This window comes from Mastigoproctus giganteus, chromosome 6, assembly GCF_048544385.1.
Source record: "Mastigoproctus giganteus isolate SK-2022 chromosome 6, ASM4854438v1, whole genome shotgun sequence".
NCBI lineage: Eukaryota > Metazoa > Arthropoda > Arachnida > Uropygi > Thelyphonidae > Mastigoproctus > Mastigoproctus giganteus.
In genome coordinates this window covers 181,251,701-181,272,261 of record NC_143580.1, presented here as the reverse complement: position 1 = coordinate 181,272,261, position 20,561 = coordinate 181,251,701, and the positions used below count along the sequence as shown (strand labels likewise).

Sequence of the window (20,561 nt, the reverse complement as noted above, 5' to 3'; positions counted from 1 at the left end):
AAAATTTTGCAATCTACGTTTAATTGAATGTAGTGTAGGAATGGAGAACTGAATTGAAAGCCATAGTTTAGTATTAGTAGTGGCAAAATGAGTAGCAAAAAAAAAAGCCTACCTGCTTCATTTGTCTAATTTGTCTACTTATTTGTCTAATTTTTCTTTAAACTTATTCAAACTACACTTCTACTCAGAGGTCTGTGGTGCCTGTGGTCAAATATCAGAATTTTGGTGCCTGTGGTCAAATATCAGAAATGAACCTTTGTTTTCATAAAAATAATTAAATTATATTAATTTATTTCTGTATATTTTCAAATTAATTAAATTATAAAAAATAATTATTAAATTATTATCCATAAATAGTACTTTATAAAAAAAGAGAGGTTTTTATAATAATTGATACAATTGTCATAAAAATTTTAAAATAAATTATAAATTCAGTTATTCTAAGTCTTTAATTCCATTTGGTTTCTAATATAAATCACCCTGTGGCCAGGGCCATAATTGTCATGACTAGTTATTTTCTACAGTTGTGATGCATATTTGTGTAAATATATATTGACTATTTGTTAATGATTAGCTCTAGTAATGTTATTATTTATAATAAATTTTCCCCCCTGTTTAAATTGTCTTTTAGCCCATTTGCCCAAATGCCATCCAGGGCAGATCTATGCAATCTGTCTATATGTAGCTACAACCTGTTGTTTACATATATCAGTGACTGAGACCAATAAACTGATATTTATTATTATTGTAATACAAGTTTAGCTGGATGAAATCTTTTGCCTTAATTTTAAGTTAAAGGGGTAAAAAATTGTCCCTTGTTGAAATAAAAATTTCAGATCTTTTCATTCGGCTATACTTGCATTAATTTTAGGCGCCTCCGTAGCCAGGTGGGAAGGAGCAGCAGTGCGTAGCACACGCTTCTTGATTAGACCGGGGTTCGAGCCCGTCACCACCAAATATGGAGAATGCGGAAAGGTCATGGAATGACCACCGTATATCCCGGAGCAATATGGCCTTAGTTGCTAATGCTCCTAAAAACCAAATAACAACAACAACAACAATAAGCATTAATTTTAATGCAAGTTGGAAATTTTTAGCAATAAACTGTCTGAACGTCTTGATTACTTACAGATAATTCAAGAAATTCAAAAGTTAAATAGTGACCTGGAGGTTCATGGAATAAGTGTGCAGGTAATATTTTTCATGAACAAAATATTATTGACTAATGTGTGATGAAACAGATATCTTTTTCTTTTTTAAGTAACATACTACTTTTATGTTATAATGAGTCATTAAGAAAACATGCAACGATTTTGAATGCCTATATTTTTTGATGTATCATGCTGGAATCTGAGTTTAGTGTCACTAAACATGTAAAATATGGGAGTTTATTTTCAACCAAAAACATATTTATTATACATTAAGTGATCGCTGAATTATGGCAGCCTACTTAATACTGTATTGGGCCACCATTTGCATGGATAATAGGCACTATTTGCCTAGGTATTGACTCCACCAGAAGTCTGAAGACATCTGTAGGAATGTGCAGCTGCCTGCAGGCTTTCTACAGTGTCAGAATAGATGATGATTGTATGTCCAAATGCCGCTTTTCCCATTCCAAAACAACCCTCAGGTGTTCATTTGGATTGAGGTCAGGCAAATTTGGAGGCCAATCAACCAGGAGGTGGTTTGACTTTAGTTGTGCAAACAATAGCGTTCAACACCAATCTTTGTACACCTTAACCTCATTGGGCCATTAGCAACTGACATGCAGTTTCCAATATGGAAGCACCAGCTCCCATAGTTATGCCCTTTTGAAACTCCGTGATATCTTTACGGTCCATAACTGCTACTTTATCACTTTGATTTGCACAACAATATACAAGTTACCACTGCTCTAGTGTACAAAGTTGTTTAGCTTTTTATACTGTGAGTCATGTGGCCTTGTCCATTACGGTTGGAGTGGTCATAATTCAGTGATCACTGATTATACAGAGTGCTACCCAAAAGTTCCTGAAATGTATTTATAAAATGAATTAGACTCATTGTGGGTCTTATTCCCCACCGTTACCTTCAAAGTAGTCCCCTTGAGAGCATAAACACTGATTCCAGCACTTCTCGTGTGATTTGAATGCATCCTGAAAGTCCTTCTTCATCATAATGTTCAGCACTGCTTGCGATTCAGTTTGTATATCCTTTATACTGTCAAATCTTCGACCCTTCGGCTTGATTTTCATTCTTGGGAAGAGGAAGAAGTCACAGAGGGCTAAGTCTGGTGAATAAAGGGATGGGGACGATTGTCGTGTTGTTGGATGCCAAAAACTGTGCCACAGTGAGAGATGTGTTGACTGGCACATTGTCATGATGAAGGACACAGTTCTTTGTGTGTCCCAGTTCTGGAGTTTCCCTCCTGACGGCTTCCCTTAACCACCTGAGGACATTATAGTAGAACTTTGCATTGACGGTCTGGCCAGGAAGGACAGATTCCTTATGGATAATCCCGATGTCCAAAAAACAGATCAGCATGGACTTCACATTGCTCCTCACTTGTTGGGCTTTCTTCGGTTGGGACGAAGATGGGCTCTTCCACCAGGATGATTATTGGTTGGTTTCTGGGTCATACCCATATACCCAACTCTTATCACTAGTGACGACTGTAGAAAGGAAGTTTTGATCACTCCTGGCCCGTTCTTGAAGATCTCTGCTAACTTCCATTTGATGCTGCTTTTGGTCTGCACTCAGTAACCATGGCACGAACTTGGCCACAATCCTTCTAATGTTCAACTTATCTGACAAAATCTGCTGACATGTGCCACAGATAGCCCTATAATGCCAAAAATGTCATGGATGGTCCGCCCGTGGTCTTCACAGATCGCCACCCGAACTCTTGCGACATTTTCCTAGTTGGTGCTCGATGATGGACGCCCAGAGCGATCGTTGTCATCAACTGACATTCGACCTTTTTTAAAACAGTCAAACCAGTAGTAGATCTGCGTCTAGCCTAAAGCATTGTCACCAAAAACTTGTTTCAACTTCTTATGGATTTCTGCTGCTATATCGTCAAGAAGGAAACAAAACTTTATGAAAATATATTGCTCTCTCACATTAGCCATTACAACAATTGCAAACTACGCGAAACACACCACCAAAGAACTGCGCATAAATATTTAATGACTCTATCCAGCCCAATGCCACATTGATTCACAAAATGCATGCAGTCTTACCACAAGTCCGTACTAGATGTAGTGCCTATGCAACATTCAAATTTCGGGAATATTTTGGTAGAATCTCATATAACATTAGTGCAATCGGTAGTAATTTCTAGTTACATTGATGACTCATGTAATATCCATAAAAGTAGGTGTAACATATGATTATAAGGAATAGTTATTTATAGTTAATTTCAAAGAAGAAAAATACATTAATCAGTCAGTTATTTTTATTATTTATTTATTTTTTCTCCCAGCTGTGGAATTTGGATCTGCTTAGTACACAATATCATGCTTTCCTCGCATCAGCTGAATCCTCAGTCATTTCATAAACAACACGTTTTTCCAATACAAGGATATCTATAAATATACTTGGTTGCAGGAGACAAGACAAATTAGATCAGTTATAGATTACACTATTTCAAAACAATCGGGGACATGCGTATTGAAAGATGTCAGAGTTTATAGAGGAGTCGAATGCAGTCTGACCATTTTCTTGCTAAAACAAACACTGAGGTGGAACTGGATTAAGAAAATAAGAGTTTACAACAAACTATGCAGGGAAGGAGAAATTTCATAAATGGATCAATTTAACATTTAACTACTTCAGGATGACAGCATTAGAAACAACTCCACCTGGAGATTGGATGCTGCAATTAACATAGAGATAGAAGGTAGTACTGAAGACATTTATGAATATTTAAAAAATATTGTAAAAAAAATAGTTCATGAAATGCTAGGTGAAAAGAAGAGCCAAGGACAGAAAAAAGCTCTAAATTACATAGAAAGTAAGAGCTGCTGTAGAGAAAAAGAAACTTGCATATCAGAAATGGCTGAGTGAAAGGAATGGTGCATACAGGAAAGTTTATGTTGAAAAGAAGAAATTGCTTGAAGAATATAAATAATGGGGTCTAAAAGGATCAGGACACATTCTAAATATTGAAGGTTTTCAAATCAAACAAGTCAATAAATTCAAATATTTGGGATCAATCTTACAAAGCGATGGCTCATTCCAAGAAGAGATCAATAAGAGAATTACAAACAGCAGAAAGGCTAGAGGCATGCTAAATTCTGTTCTGTGGAGCAGAAATATTCTAAATAAAACAAAGAAACTTATATTTCAAACAATTGTACAGTCTTTTATTGTATGGAGCGGAAACCTGGACTTTTAATAGGCGAGGGAGAAACAAATTGCTCTCCACAGAGATGCATTTTTGAAGATGCTCAGCAAGAACTTCTAGAAAACACAGAAAATGGGATGAAGACATAAGAGAAAAAATGGAAATGAAAAAGAATATTATTGCTACTATAGAAAAAAAGCATTTAACATGGTATGGACATGTAAAACAGATGCAAGGAACCAGATATCCAAAGGCAATCCTGGAATGGATACCTCAAGGAAGAAGGAGAAGAGGAAGACCTTGGAGGACATGGATGGATGGAGTACGGGAGGGCATGACATCTCCTGAGGTTTAACTGACCAAGACACCTTGAAATACATTTGTGGCAGGGAAAAATTCCTACCAAAAAATAACTTGTAGACTTAGGAAACCCATTGTAAATGGAAACACTCCTCTTGAAGAAGATTTCCTTTTGCAAGAGCCTGTCAACTTTTCTGAGCCTCCATGTGATGTACTGTACAGTAGGGAGGGCTCTTATGAAGTGTGTGTAGGGGGGGAATTCTCCAGTGGCACAGTTGCCAAAAACTGGACAATTATTTTGCTTACCATCATTTTTACTGTTGGAAGTAAGTGGAGGGCAAAGATTCATTCTGAAAATTTTCTGAAGTTCAGTACTTCTGTTATCTGTGAATTGTATATGAATGGAAGAAAATTATATTTGTATAGGATCCACTGAAATAGTCAATATCCAGTGATAGTTTTTAGTGTTGTTTTTTCAGATGTCCAAGTTTCAGTGCAGTAGGGAATGACAGGCTGAACAAACCAGTAAGTATACTGTAGCATGATATCATACTTGACATAGTCAGCATGTAGTAGCGGTACATTCAAGATATTCACCAATGTCAATTGAAATTTATAATTTCAGTCAGCATTTCTTCAGAGTTTTCTTTAACAGCAGCTGTGATTTCATCTTTAAATTCTTCAATGGTATGTGAATTATTTCTATATATATTGGCCTTTGGGAATCCCCTCAGGGAATTCCCATCCAGCATGTGTGTTGGCAAAGACCATCCAATGCCATATTGTCCAGGATATCAATTAGAGATGATCCTATTATTAAAATATTACTTCACAAAATGAAGAAATGCATTATTTGTATGTGGTCTTTGCTCCATCTTGCTAGAAAGACCATTAAAGTGATGAAACAGAGAAGAAAAATGAAAAGAGCAGTACCAGAAAGAAAACTGTATATGCAAAATTTTTCAAAGTTTCTAGGAAAAAGATAAGAGAAGAAATGTGAGAAATTATTAACAAACAGATTGAGAAGACTAGGTGTTGGCACATATCAGATGATCAAGTTGAAGAATAAGGATTGAAATCCCTCTTTTTTTTTTTTTTTTTGGACAAAACTTTGGTGGAGAAATTAGAACTTCTGTAGAGAGCTTTATACAAGTTGCAGTGTTTATGCAGTCTCACTCAGACTTGTTAGAATCAAGAAGCTGACATCAAAAAACCCTGTGTTATCCTACCAGTCAAAACAGAGGAAATGAAACAGGCTCTAAAACCACTAATAAAAAGAAAACTACTAGTGATGAAATGCTTGTAGTACAGTATCTATCTTGTTGTACAATAAAGAGTATTTATTTATTTTAAAAAAGCAGCTAATAAAGATGCCATTACAGCGGACTTCCAATTAGGAGAGAGATCAGTTTTTACAGACAGTTCAGAAACGACAATTACAGACAATGCAAAACTATTCAGAAAGTACATGGCAATCTCTTGAACAATAAGTGTATGCATATGCTTCAGTTATTATGTGCCTATACAGAGTTATGGAAAAAATCCACTACATTCTTTCATCACTGGCAGCATTACTGCTACCATGCTAATCCAACAGCTTACTTCTGGTTTGGGAAAAATATATTTTTCCCAAACCTTAATAGATTACACTGGGTCAACATATAAAATGTTACAAAAACTAAAATACCCAATCTTTACTAATTTTTGCTGCTGAACATGAAAATCACATTAAAATTTGTCAATTGGCTCTTGTTTTCAAATTACTGTTGGGATCTCATATTAGCAAGTTACTCTACATTATCAACTCAGCAAAAAGCATAGTAACACTGCAGTTTCAGTACCACCACATGATAGGCAACTGTCTTGTCACTCTACATCACATGATAAGTTGTTGTCTCAAATGCATCTTCAACTCTGTTGCAGTAATCCTCAAATACGGCTAGGTACTGGGTGATTTGTTCTCAGTTAATGATTGTTCTCTGCGAGATTTTTACATTTTACCCAGTATTTGTGTCATGTAAGATTAACACGACCTGTGATTGTGTGAATAGTCCGAATGAATTCTGTTACATATGTGGTGAAGTCATGTTAGCTTCAAGAAAGCGTCCCTTAACTTGAGCCATAAAAAAGGCCTACTTCTTGTACTTTGAGTGTAAAGTAGGTGACCAGGACAAGAACTCGGCTCCACACATATGCTGCACTACCTGTTCATTAAAACTCAATGTCTGGGTGAATTAAAAGGGATGTTTTATGCCTTTTGCAGTGCCCATGATATGATGGAGCCAACAAATCAAGTCACAGACTGTCACTTCTATATAGTGCCTCCTAAGAAAAGGATGACAACAAAGAAAAAGCAGACAGTGACTACCCAAATATGCCATCTACAATTTGTCCTGTGCCTCACGGTGAAGTACTACCTATTCCTGAACCACCCAACCATTTCTTTGTACACTGTGATGAAGATGAAGACAAATCTATTAAAAGTAGGGTACTCCAAGACCTTCACAGTCTACTTGAGTTTTCTTTTCCAGTGAAGAACATCTGGGAGTTGTGCTCTCTTTCTATCCTTGAGACAATCTCTCCTATTCCTATGCAACATGAGAATGTGAAGGTGGCCCTATCCTGCTCCCCTATTTCCAGGAGGGTGAGATGGAGTTGTTGTACTTGCTTAAGGTGTTTGATTTATTCTATTGAACAATTCACTATTACCCATTGTCCTGTAGAATTTTTTTGAGAGTTTTAAGCTTGGAGCCTAACTCCTGGGAGGAGGTTTCAAGTATCCTTTGACACTAGGCAGATAGACAGATCTGTAGTGTGGAAGGGTGCCTTTGGCCATCGGTTTTCTGGTATACCTTGGAAATGAGATTCTCCAGTGATACTCATAAATGTATAGACACACTAATGTGAAAAGGGGAAAGTTTTGTTTTCCTCCACTTCAAAGATGAACATATTATGATGTATATTGATATAGTAATGAAATGCACCTAATGACTCCTTGCTATGACGATGACTCCTTGCTCCTTGCTGTGACAAATGATGAAAATAAATATCATCTGCATGCTGAACCCATAGCTTAGGCACAAAAACCTCTTGTGTGCAGTGGGGAAAAGAGGATCCCCATGTTTGGTCCCCTCTTTTGCAAGTAAAATTCTCTTTCAAACTGGAAATAGGCCTCTCTGGCCTATTTCCATTTTGAAAGTTTGAAAGAGATTGATCATTCTAAGGTATTTTTCTAGGCTAGATTTGGTGTCTGTGAGGGGAATATTAGTCATTATTGACTCGATTTATGCTTGATAATATAACCTTATATTGTGGTAGAGATTTTCAAGATCTTTGGAATTTTTAAAAAGGAGGGTGAGATAATTTTGAATAGGAAAGTTATTAGTTAATTGGCAAGTGCTTTTTCCAGATGCTGTTTTTCACTAATTGTGAAGCAATTGGAGAGACCTGATTTGTGGACTATAATGTTCCTGAAAAGGACATTTGAATTGTTGGGGTTAACAAGCTTATGAGTTGAGTAGTTAATCTTAACTGTAGTCTCTTGATAGAATTTTTTTTTTTTTCTATTCAAGGTTAATTGCTTTGGTCAGATCTTTTATCATTTGGTAGTTTCTCCATCTTTTAGATGGTCTGCTGTTTTTCTGGTACATTCTTCTTTATTGTTAGATAAATTCTATACAGCTGTATCCCATCAAATTCTCTGATAATGATACAAATCTTGAACATTCTTTTTTATTGTTATATAAATTCTGCAGAATACAGCTGTATCCCATAAAATTCCCTGATAATGATACAAACCTTGAACAAACAGCATTTTCCTCAGATGATAGGAGATAAGAGAGGCTACTTTGATGTTCCCCTATCACACAATGATAGATGTCTCAGAGATAGCAAAAAGGCACAGTTCCAAAGTGTTCATTGTACACAGGAATTGCTAGTAAATCCTGAAGGCTTCATAGCTTGCCCAATATTTGGCCTCTGAATTTAACTACCAGTATAGTAAATACTATATAGGGCATTTGCACTGTATACTAATCAACATCCTAATCAGAAAGTATGCTGATCACACCAGCCTGTGTGGTGTGGGAGGAGGTCAGAGAATGACCTTGCATTCTGCAGCATATAAGTAAAACTATCAGATTAAGTCCCAAAATCCTTCACATAAAAATAAATGGCCAGTGCAGAGAATTCAAAGAAGTTTGAACCATATAGCTTAGCCCCAGATCAAACAATAGAAACACATGAAAAGTGTCCATCTTCCCTCCCACCTAGCTCACATTATTAAAGAATATAAGGAGTAGAATCATAAGAATGAGAAAACTTGCACATGTTTTCAGGTAACTGTGCTCCTCACAATGCCAGTGAAATAGCCACATCAGTGATGTCAACAGCCTGCAGTTCCATGGAACTTTAGCAGACAACAAGGATCAGCACAGGAGCAGCCAACTTGAATAAAACCAGAGTTCCAGATTTGTCAACTAAGATCGATTAGATCTGTTATTGATGTCAGCATAATCATGACCAAGTTGGAGTTCAGAAAACAACAAATTCCAAACAGGACAATCCTGGTCCTTGAGGTTGTCACAGACATTCTCTCAGATATGCCAGACAAGCTGTACTTGCTACCTGGGAGTCTAAAACGCTGATGGAACTGATATTCGGGTGACACTCAAGTCAAGTGGACCCAATTTCGGCGAAGTCCGGACGGTCTGTGACAACCAAATCCTCTGCTTGCACCTTCACGATGGTGGGACTGTTAGTAATCCTGGGTATAACCTCCATGCACAAGCACATGGTGGGTGACCACCCAGGTGTGAACCAACGTAAGCAGGGGTCGAGGTGTGGCGCCCACACCACATGGAGGAATGCCGCCCCTCTATGTTACCAGGCAGTACTAGGTGGTAGATGACTCTCATCAACCGGTGAAATACCACCACTTTGCTTATTGGAGGCTTGAAGTGGTGGAACCCATGTTTAGTCTCTAGAGCTAAGTTCCGGTCAACCCTTCCCTATCTCTTCCATCATGCAGTATGATTGATGACTTTTGAGGTTATGATGAACGTTGTGGCGAGATCCAATATTCCTTACATTTCGAGGGTACAGCTCTAAAACGGTTTTCGCAGGCCGGCCGCTAGTTAGTACACCGGACCGAACCTATTGGTAACTCTCTAGGAGGCTTCTGGATCAGCTAGTGTATAATCTTGCTACCTCTACTCTGCCAGATAGTGACTGGAGGGAGTCCGAGTAGTGTGTATGCGGGGAGCATTGTCGAGGCCACGTTATGTCAAGGATCTGGGTATATTCTTCCCACATGTACGCCATATCCAAAAATTTCATTACCTCATACAGCATGTCCCACCCACTTTTTCTTACTATTGAATACACCATGAATTGTCAAACTAATAGAACAAGCTTATCTGCGAAAAGATCTAAACCTCCCAAGGATTTCCTAATTCATTTCACAAATATACGTGGTCTCAATTCTAATCTCAACGATGTCCATTTCCACTTGCAGTCTGCCAAACCCCATGTACTTTTTCTGACAGAATCTCAGTTATCAGTTGATTCAACTACTGTTCATCTCAGATGCCCAAATTATTCGCTGTATGATTCCTTTCGCCTCAAAGGTGGTACTTGTGCATATGTCCGTTCTGATATTCCCTGTCAGAGACTTGGCAATTTGGAATCTCCTCTCTTTGATCTTCTCTGGCTTAAAATCTCTCTACCTCATTGTGTCAAATTCATCTGTTGTCTCTACCGTTCTCCCAACTCCACTAATCACTTGGAGCACTTTGACTTCCTCTCGTTGCAACTTGACTTTCTCCAGTCCAACTTTCCTAACAGTGAGGTAATTTTCCTTGGTGATTTTAATGTTCACAACTCCAGCTGGCTTCCGTTTTCTAGTCACACCGACCCAGCTGGTCGAGATGTTAAGGCTTTTGCAATTATTAATGACCTTGCACAGATTGTTCATTTACCTACAATACCAGACAATCTTAACCATACAGCCAACACGCTTGATCTTTTTCTCACAAACAACCCATCTAAGTACACAGTCAAAGTGAGTGGTCCTTTAGGCACTTCAGATCACAACTTGGTGATTGTCTCTTCTCCAATGGAGCTTTTATCTCATGGCTATTCCCAACCTCGTGTTGTTTGGCATTAAAAGAATGCAAAATGGGATGACCTGAGAGATTTCTTTTCTTCTTTTCCTTGATCTGATCATTGTTTCAAAAATTCTGATGTCAACATTTGCTCAGATCGTGTCAGTGAAATTATTCTTGCAGGAATGGAATCCTTTATCCCACACTCCACTTTAAAATCTCGTCCTTTATCTAAACCTTGGTTTTCCAATAAATGTGCTAAGGCTGTTCAAGAGAAGAATGTTGCATATCGTAATTGGCTTGTTTCTAATTCTTCAGTTTCATTTTCTGCCTACACCAAAGCTCGCAACAATTGTAAAGCAGTTATTAATCAGTCCAAACTAGAGTTTGAACAGGCTAAGAGTAGAAAACTTGCTTCTTGCCCTAATGGTAGCCGAGCATTCTGGTCTCTTGCCAAAGCTATTGGCCGCAACTTTTGCCCATCTCTGCTTCCACCTCTGACCAAACCAGATGGTTCTGTTGTCACTTCAGCCAAGGATAAAGCTGACCTGCTAGCATCCCATTTTTCTTCCAGCTCATGTATTAATGAACTTGGTAAAACACCTCCCACCATTCCCAACACGGTCCATTCAATGCCTCCTGTGGTCTTCCGTCAAAAGGATATCAGAAGGATTTTGATGAATCTTGATGCTAAGAAAGCTCCAGGTCCTGATGGTATTTCTCCACTTGTTCTCAAAATCTGTGCTCCTGAACTTACTCCTATTCTTTGCCGCCTTTTTTCATTTTCTTATTCCAAAGGTGTTTTTCCTTCTGCTTGGAAATTTGCTCATATCCAGCCAGTTCCTAAAAAGGGTGACAAATCCCTCCCATCCAATTATCGTCCCATTGCAATTACTTCTACTCTTTCTAAAGTAATGGAGAAATCAATTAACCGCCAACTCTTAAACTACCTAGAAACCTTCCGTCTGATCAACGATCGCCAGTATGGATTCCGTCGGTGTCGATCCACTGGTGATATTCTGGCTTATGTTACCCATTTATGGACTACTTCAATGGAAAGGTTCGGTGAAACACAAGCAGTTGCTCTTGACATCTCAAAGGCTTTCGATCGTGTTTGGCATAAAGGTCTTCTAAACAAGCTTCCATCTTATGGTTTGCCAACTGTGTTTAGTAATTGGTTATCCAGTTTTCTCTCTGATCGCTCACTGAGGGTGATGGTAGATGGCTCTCTGTCTTCTAACTTCTCCACTAATGCCGGTGTCCCCCAAGGTTCAGTTCTTTCCCCCACTCTTTTCCTCTTGTATATCAATGACCTTCTTCCATTGACTGGAAATCCTATCCATAGTTTTGCCGATGATAGCACATTGCATTCAACTTTCCATTTTGAGAAACCTTGCCCTGCTCAATCAGCTTCAACTTCTCGAAAATCTGCTACCAATTCCTTAAATGCCGATCTTCAGGTAATTCTCCAGTGAGGCAAAGACAACTTAGTTGATTTCAACCCTTCTAAAACTCAGTCTTGTCTTATATCTCGCAAAAAGGATTCTTCTGCTCCTATGCTTATCTTTAGTGACACTCCAATTTCTAGGCAAAAGGATATATCTCTTTTGGGGATTACCCTGACTTCTAATCTCTCTTGGCACAAGCACATTACAAATATTGCTTCCTCTGCATCTAAAAAACTTGGTTTTCTCTTTCGCTCTCGGCGTTACTTTTCTTCCAAACAGCTGCTCACTCTGTATAAATCGCAAATCCGCCCTGCCATGGAATATTGTTCCCACATTTGGGGTGGTGCCCCCAAAACCTCTCTCAGGCTTCTTGATTCCATTCAGAAGAGGGCAGTTAGGTTAATTAATGATTCATCTCTAACAGAGTCTCTCCACTCGCTTTCTCATAGACGTACTGTTTCTGCTGCATGCCTCTTCTACAGATATTTCCATGGGCACTGTTCTTCTGAATTGGCTTCTATAATTCCCGCTCTCTCTTTCAAAACAGTCCGAACACGTGCCGCCACCAGCCAACATCCATTTACTGTCCAACTTCAAACCCACAGAACCAACTTTTCATCTTCCTCATTTATTCATTCAACTGCCGTTTTCTGGAACAACCTTCCTTCATACGTATTTCCTGAAAATTACAATCTACAGAAGTTCAAGTCCAATGTCAACAAATATCTTCTTTCGTCTTCTCAACCTCCAACCCAAGCACGGTACTAAGTACTATAGGTTCTAATACCTCTCGTGTTTGGGGTTCACATAAAAAAAAAAAAAAAAAAAAAAAAATCCACTCACCAAAATAACCATTTCTGTTTTGCACAGTAGATAGATGCACAAAGCATTTAAGTCTGTTTTTTTTTAGACCATTGTTTTGCAACTGTCAAAGACCTGCAAGTTGTGACATATGTTTTTATTTCCAATTTGATGTATTATAATTTTTTAAGTGCACACACACACACACACACACACACACACACACACACACACACACACACACACACACACACACACACACACACACACACATGCATAAACACCTGTTGTCATCACATTTTCCATCATTTTGCACATAACAACTCAACTCCCATTGGATAAAGTTTCATGTTGGACAGACAACTTGTGTGATCGAGACCAACTAATACAGTAATACCCCGAAGTTACGCGATAGGTGGGTCCGACGAAAATCGCGTAAGTCAGGGTACAACTTTGCATATAAATACATATAAATTTTGCTTAATTGGGACCAAGGACTAACAAAAACACTAGTTTAGAAGAAAAATATTAATAAAATTGCAGTTCTTTATACATATTAATATAAAATATGTATTAAAAAAAAACAAATGAGTTACGTAAAAAAGTTATTTCGATGGCTTCATAAAATCTAACAAATTCGTCTGACGACACAGCGCGTTCTTTTTTTTCACGCAGAATTTCTTCGTAGCAAGCTAATAATTTTTTTATTCCTTGCTTTGTAGCTATAACGCGTTCTTCGTTGGAGTCTATGTTTTCTAAATTTTTAAGCCCTTTACAATTGAGCCCTTTTCAATTTTCAACCTGTCAAGTTTGCAATTGTCATGTGCTTTTCGCCGTTGCTTCATTTAGGCCTGTAGCACGTGCAATATCACATGGTCTTTCATTTCGCTCAAAGCGTTTCACAAGTTCACAGAGGTGGACTGGCCATAAGCCTTACCGGGGAAACCCCGGTGGGCCAGTGTGATTTTGGCCATAAACCATAGTATGACGCCACTATAAATTTTCCAGGGTAAGAATTTTTGACCCGGTCCGCCTCTGTTTATCGATAATTGCTTTTCTTTTTGTCTCTGAATCTGCAGTGTCTTCACCAGGACGCTTCCTTTTCACACCTTTTAATTAAGTATTTTACTCATTTTTAGGGAATAAAGCACAATTACAAAACGAGGAGGCACGCTTGATACGCATAAACAAAGCTGCGCGCATGTAGCAGCTGAATAAACAACACTACAAAAGCAGAGATACACTATTAACACCTCACATTTCTAGGGGTTACTACCATAAAACAATAAAAACAATTTCCAGTTGCGTTTCTGCTAGTGAAATCTGTTATAAACTGGTAGTAAACTCGATCTAATTGCATTTGCGATTATACCGATAGCTGGAATTGTGTTGGTTTTTACGTTATGGTGAAATGTGTTTCCCCTTCACTGATATAAAAAACATAAAAGCAGCAAAGTTGAATTTTGTTCATCTTTCGCTCTCATTCTCCGCCGTCGCACCGTATATCGATAACATATGAAAAACGACCTTGAAGATAGTGGGCGGCAGCATTGCCAAACGAAAAAAATCAAGAACCGCGTAACTCCGAGTTCGCGTAAGTCGGGGTATTACTGTATTTGTAAAATCAGACAAATGCTAAATTATTGTGATTTTCTCTTGTAGAGAATCAATGTCCTCATTTCATATTTAAATCAATATTTTGAATTTAACAAAATAAAAATAGAATAATAAATATGAATTAAGAAATATTAAAATTTTGAAATATTATATTTTAAGTCAGGAAATCTCTTACCTGGGATATTTTTAAGGAATAACTGCATCCACGTAAGATGTAATCACAATAGATGGAAATTATTTCAAAGATTTGCTTAAAGATGGAAGAACCTTGCAACAAGAAAAAGGAATAAAAACAAGCTTTAACCCTAAATCTATGCATGGTGAATAACTGAAAGTATAATGGAAGAAGATTACCAGAAGCTTGATGGGGGGCTTTTCATTTATACCATTTCAAAGGGGAAGTGAATACATGTTGAAGACCATATACATAGCCCAGCATGTTCCACTGCCATGTTTCAAAAGCATGGAGGGGGGGGGATGAGTAAGTAGGCGAAAGGAAGAGAAGCAAGATAGAAGGAAAATTTCCACCCCCCTTGTATTTCACTAATAGTTTGGGAATTTGAAAAACGAAAGGTCATTTAGAGAAAAGAATATTCTTTCTCTGACTACCTGTCCCCATTAGTAGAGGTCCTGAATGGGGGGGGGGAGGACTGTTGTTATGTTTTGTAATTAAATTTGAACTTGTAGGATATTTGTTTTAGATCCCACTCCTCTGAAATTATCATTGGTCTGTGCATATTTATTGACTTGTTCGTTGATCTTATTACTAGAGTTTCACTGGTTTCTAGCTTGTTGTTATTTGGTTTTTAGGAGCATTAGCAACTAAGGCCATATTGCTCAGGGGATATACGGTGGTCATTCCCTGACTTTCCGCATCTTCCGTATTTGGTGGTCACGGGCTCAAACCCCATTCTAATCAAGAAGCTTGTGCTACACACTGCTGCTCCTGCCCACCTGGCTATGGAGGTGCCGGATATAAATATGCACAGACCAATAATAATTTCAGAGGAGTGGGATCTAAAACAAATATCCTACAAGTTCAAATTTAATAACAAAACATAACAACAGCTCCTTCATTCAGGACCTCTACTAATGAGGATGGGTAGTCACGGACCCAGATTTCTAAGTGAAAACTTTCATATTCTTTCCTCTAAATGACCTTTAAGCTGTTCAAAATCCCTAGTTTTTCAAATTCCCAAACTATTAGTGAAATATGAGGAGGTGGGAATTTTTCTTCTATCCTGCTTCTCTTCCTTTCGCCTACTTACTCACTAACCCCCAGCCCCACTTCATTCTTTTGAAATACAGAAATGAAATGTGCCTGGGCTATATATACTGTCTTCGACATGTGTTCACTTCCCATTTGAAGATAGTATAAACGAAAAGCCCCCATCATGCTTTGGGTAATCTTCTTCCGTTATACATTCAGTTATTCACCATGCATGGATTTAGGGTTAAAGCTTGTTTTTATTCCTTTGTATTGTTGCAAGGTTCTTCCATCTTTAATCAGGATAGATGAAAATTATTTCAAATAATTTTCTTTGAAATAATTTTCAAAGAAATAATTTTCATCTATCCTGATTACATCTTACGTGGATGCAGTTATTCCTGAAAAATATCCCAGGTAAGAGATTTCCTGACTCAAAATATCATATTTCAAAATTTTAATATTTCTTAATTCTTATTTATTATATTTATTATCATATTTTTATTTTGTTAAATTCAAAATATTAATTTTAATTCAAAATGAGGATGCAGATTCTCTACAAGAGAAAATCACAATAATTTAGCATTTGTCTGATTTTATGAATATTAGTGGGTCTTGATCACACAAGTTGTCTGTCCAATATGTCTAGTAAAGTTTTGAGAGGATTCCCATAATGTTTTTTAAATATAATGGATAAAGTTTCATGAAATTCTATATTTAATTCTTTTAGAAAGATTTATCAAACTATCCCAAATCTCATTAAAATCGGCAAATGGAAATTGGACAATTATTATTTCTTTTTTTTCCACATGGTTTTATAGAAAAAAGAAATTCATAGGTTAAACATGTTTTAAGTTGTACATAACAATACACACAAGCATATATTGTTATGTATGACTCACGAATGTGGTGTCACTTGTGAAGATATATATCAAGAGAGACAGAGACGAGACTTTAAAAAAAGTATATAGGAGTAGAGTAATTAGCATTAGTAGAGGCATATGATGCAAGAAAGCAAGCTTATGCAGCATCAGCCTAAAAAAAACAAAAACAAAAAAAAAGGTCCCATTTCACCCTTCAGTTCGTTCCAAATACTTATCCAGCTCAGCCTTAAATTTATTTAGGCTATCAACTTCAACAACAACGGATGGAAGTCTGTTCCTCCAACCAACTACTCACTGGCTAAAGGCAGACTTCCGAACATCTATCCTACATCGGTCTTTCCTCAGTTTGAATTTATGCCCTCTCAGGTGATTATTCTGAGCAAGAGGAAGTATCCTATCAGCATTGAGCATGCTCAAACCATTCAAGGCCTAATAACCTCAATCAGATCACCACACAGGTACCTAGTCTCCAGACACTGTAATTTGCAAAACTTAAGCCTTTCTTCGTAAGAGCAATCCTTTGTTCCATTCACTAATCTTGTTGCCCTTCTCTGTACTCGTTCCAACAGCTCTACATCCTTCTTAAAATGAGGCCTGCAGACCTGTATACCGTACTCAAGGTGTGGCCTGACCATTGCCTTATACAAGGGGATAATCGCCCCCTTATCGCTGCTAGAAAAATTCCTGTATATCATTGACAAGACACCATGACTGTCTGCACTACTCAGAAAACTTCGTATCTGCCTGCACAATTACCCCCAGGTCCTTTTCATTCTCTACCACTGTCAGTGTAGTACCACAGAATTGATACGTTACTCCGGGGTTACTGCTTCCCATATGTAGTACTTTACATTTGTCAATGTTAAACTTCATTCGCCACCTCTCAGCCCATCTGCTCAACTTTTCTAGATCCTGTTGCAGCAGCGTACTGTCATTATTGTCCTTAACAACCCTGCCAACCTTTGTATCGTCTGCAAACTTGGACATTAAGCTTGATATACCATCATCAATATCATTTATAAATACAGAAAACAACAATGCACCCAACACTGAACCCTACGGGACTCCACTAATAACATTAGTCCACGATGAGTGGTATCCAGACACCTCCATAGCCAGGTGGGCAGGAGCAGCAGTGCATAGCACACGCTTCTTGATTAGACTGGGGTTCGAGCCCATGACCACCAAATATGGAGGATGCGGAAAGGTCAGGGAATGACCACCGCATATCCCCGGAGCAATATGGCCTTGGTTGCTAATGCTCCCAAAAACCAAATAACAAACGAGCAGTGCCCATTGATTACCACTCTCTGTCTTCTCCCACTCAACCATCTGTTTATCCATAGCAGCAATTTACCTCGAATGCCACACTGCTCCAATTTGTTCAGCAGTCTTCCATGTGCAGCAGTATCAAAAGCCTTTCTAAGATCCAAATATATGATATCAAAGTTATTCCCTGCATCCAGTTCCTTTGTGACCACATCATAGTATCCAATCAAATTGGTCAGGCAAGACTTTCCCTTAACAAAACCATACTGTGTCCGAGTTATAATGGAAGTCTTGTCTAGATGATCCTGCAGTGCTTCTTTAACCAGTGCCTCCATTAATTTTCCTGGAGCAGAAGTTAAACTAACAGGTCTATAATTAATTGTGTCGCCCTTTGATCTTCCTTTGTGAATTGGGGTCACATTTGCACATATCCAGTCCATGGGTACCTCCCCTAAGTCCAAAGAAACTCTCATAATTATGGCTAGGGGTTTGCTTACTTTCTTTGCTGCCTCCTTTAATATAACTGGATAGATCCCATCCACTCTGGGTGCCTTTTTTATGTTTATCTTCAACAATTTCTCCTCCACTTTCCTCTCAGTTATTACAAAATTATCTAGCTCACTGGCAGAGTTTAATTCATCTCTGGCATTCCCCTCCCTGAATAACTCCTCATGTGTGAATGTAGATGCAAAATACTTATTTAGTTTGTTAGCCACCTGAGCAGGATCATCAACAGTTAAACCATCAATATATCCAATGGACCAATCTGATTCATCCCTTTCCTTCTAGAGTTTACATAGGTAAAGAACTCTTTTCTGTTTTTCTTTGCATCCTTTGCCAAGGATTTCTCATAATCTGCCTAATCTCCTTTGTGACTTGGTTACAGACCAGCTTATATCTATCATAGGCTTCCATGTCACCCATTAATTTATATGTATCCCACGTATTTTTCTTCTCTGCCATGTGTCTCATTAGTTCATCTGACATCCATTTAGGCCTAAACCTTGAACAATATTCCTTAGTTGGTATGTAAAGCCTAGTAGCTTCCAAGATAAGTTCTTTGTATACTTCACATTTTGAATTTGCTGTTGGTAACATCATCAGTTGGTCCCACCGCATAGAATTTAAATACTGTCTCAGTCCACTGTAGTCGCCTTTACGAAAGCAAAAACCCTTCCCTTTACCCCCGTTGATAGTTACCTCTTTGAGTAAATCCCACTTCAGCACACTGATCACTGCCACCTAGTGGTTCCTTTATCTGCCGACTGAGCTAGCCGGGTGGGCAAAGTGCCTGCCTGGCAACCCAAAGATCGTGGGTTCGAATCCCGCCTCGGGCTTGGATCAGAGTAAATACAAAAACTTTGGGAGGTGCATTATGGCCACGGAAGCTGATGTGCCAATAACTAACAGAAAAAAAAGTTCCTTTATCTGCAGATTCTTAATGCATGACGAATCGCTACTGATAATCAGATGAAGTGTATCACTCCTTCTAGTTGCCTCCCAAACATGCTGATGTAGAAAACAATCATCCAGTAAATCCACAAAAGCCTTGCTAGTTTATGAGTGACTAACCCACAAATTCCAGTCAATATCTGGAAAATTAAAATCCCCCAGTATAAGACTCTCTGATTTACTGGCCCACTCTATTTCCCTGTACAGTTTCTTATTATACTCATCAGAGTCATTAGACCTATAACACACTCCTACTCTCAAGGTTGATCTCCCAATGCTTATGTCACACCAAACTGTAATACATATTATGCTGTTTTAATTAAATTGAATTGCTAAGTTTAGAGAATTTAAAACTATAGAGTTTTATTAAATATTCTATAAAGTTATAATCTTAGTAATTGATAAGAAGATAACTGTACTGTATTTACCTTTCACCTCTGTTAATCGCATCAAATATTTTCGATTAATTTAAGAAAAAATTGAATATGCCTGAAATGTAAAGCACTATGTACATTACCTAACTTATTTTATTTATTTTCTAAATTTGAAATTTTGCTAATGTAAGTTTCTCAGAGCAGTTAGCAATAAATAATCTTAGCAAAATGCAAGCATGGGCTAAACTGATTGGCAAAGTCTGTAGACTGCTCCAGCAGCAGCAGCAGTATACACAACACAACATTAAAATCCCCCAGTATAAGACTCTGATTTACTGGCCCACTCTATTTCCCTGTACAGTTTCTTATTATACTCATCAGAGTCATTGAGAGCCGGCTTCAGCAGCAGTCACTTGCTAATGCTACCTACTCAGCGATGTTTGCTTGTTCACCATCGCATGATCTTCTACTGTCAGTCACTATGATTGTGTCCAATGCCTGGAAACTGCAAGTATGTAAGCACCAGAAATGTGTGGATGTGAGGTTTCATTTATATATATATTTTTAAGAATAAATTTGTTTTGAGTAAATTTAAAATGCATTTAATTCAAGAAAGAGCAACTGTAATCACACAATAATTATCAAGGCTTCCATATTGTCAACAAGAAACATCTTGAATAAACTTTTAATTTTAAATAATGATTACAAATAATTGGGAAATGCAGATTAAGTGCATTTTTCCATTGGAAAGTATCGGAAACAATACAACATTTCT

At 37.8% G+C, this 20,561-nt stretch overlaps 1 protein-coding gene across 1 annotated transcript in view; it reads left to right on the top strand.

Moving 5' to 3' along the window:
* Positions 1 to 20,561, top strand: part of pug (pug C-1-tetrahydrofolate synthase, cytoplasmic) — a 329,380-nt gene that overhangs the window by 34,564 nt on the left and 274,255 nt on the right. The window contains exon 4 of the mRNA XM_090376599.1: positions 1,132 to 1,191. Within this exon, the coding sequence (XP_090232725.1) occupies positions 1,132 to 1,191 (60 nt within the window). The remainder of the gene's footprint in view (positions 1 to 1,131; positions 1,192 to 20,561) is intronic.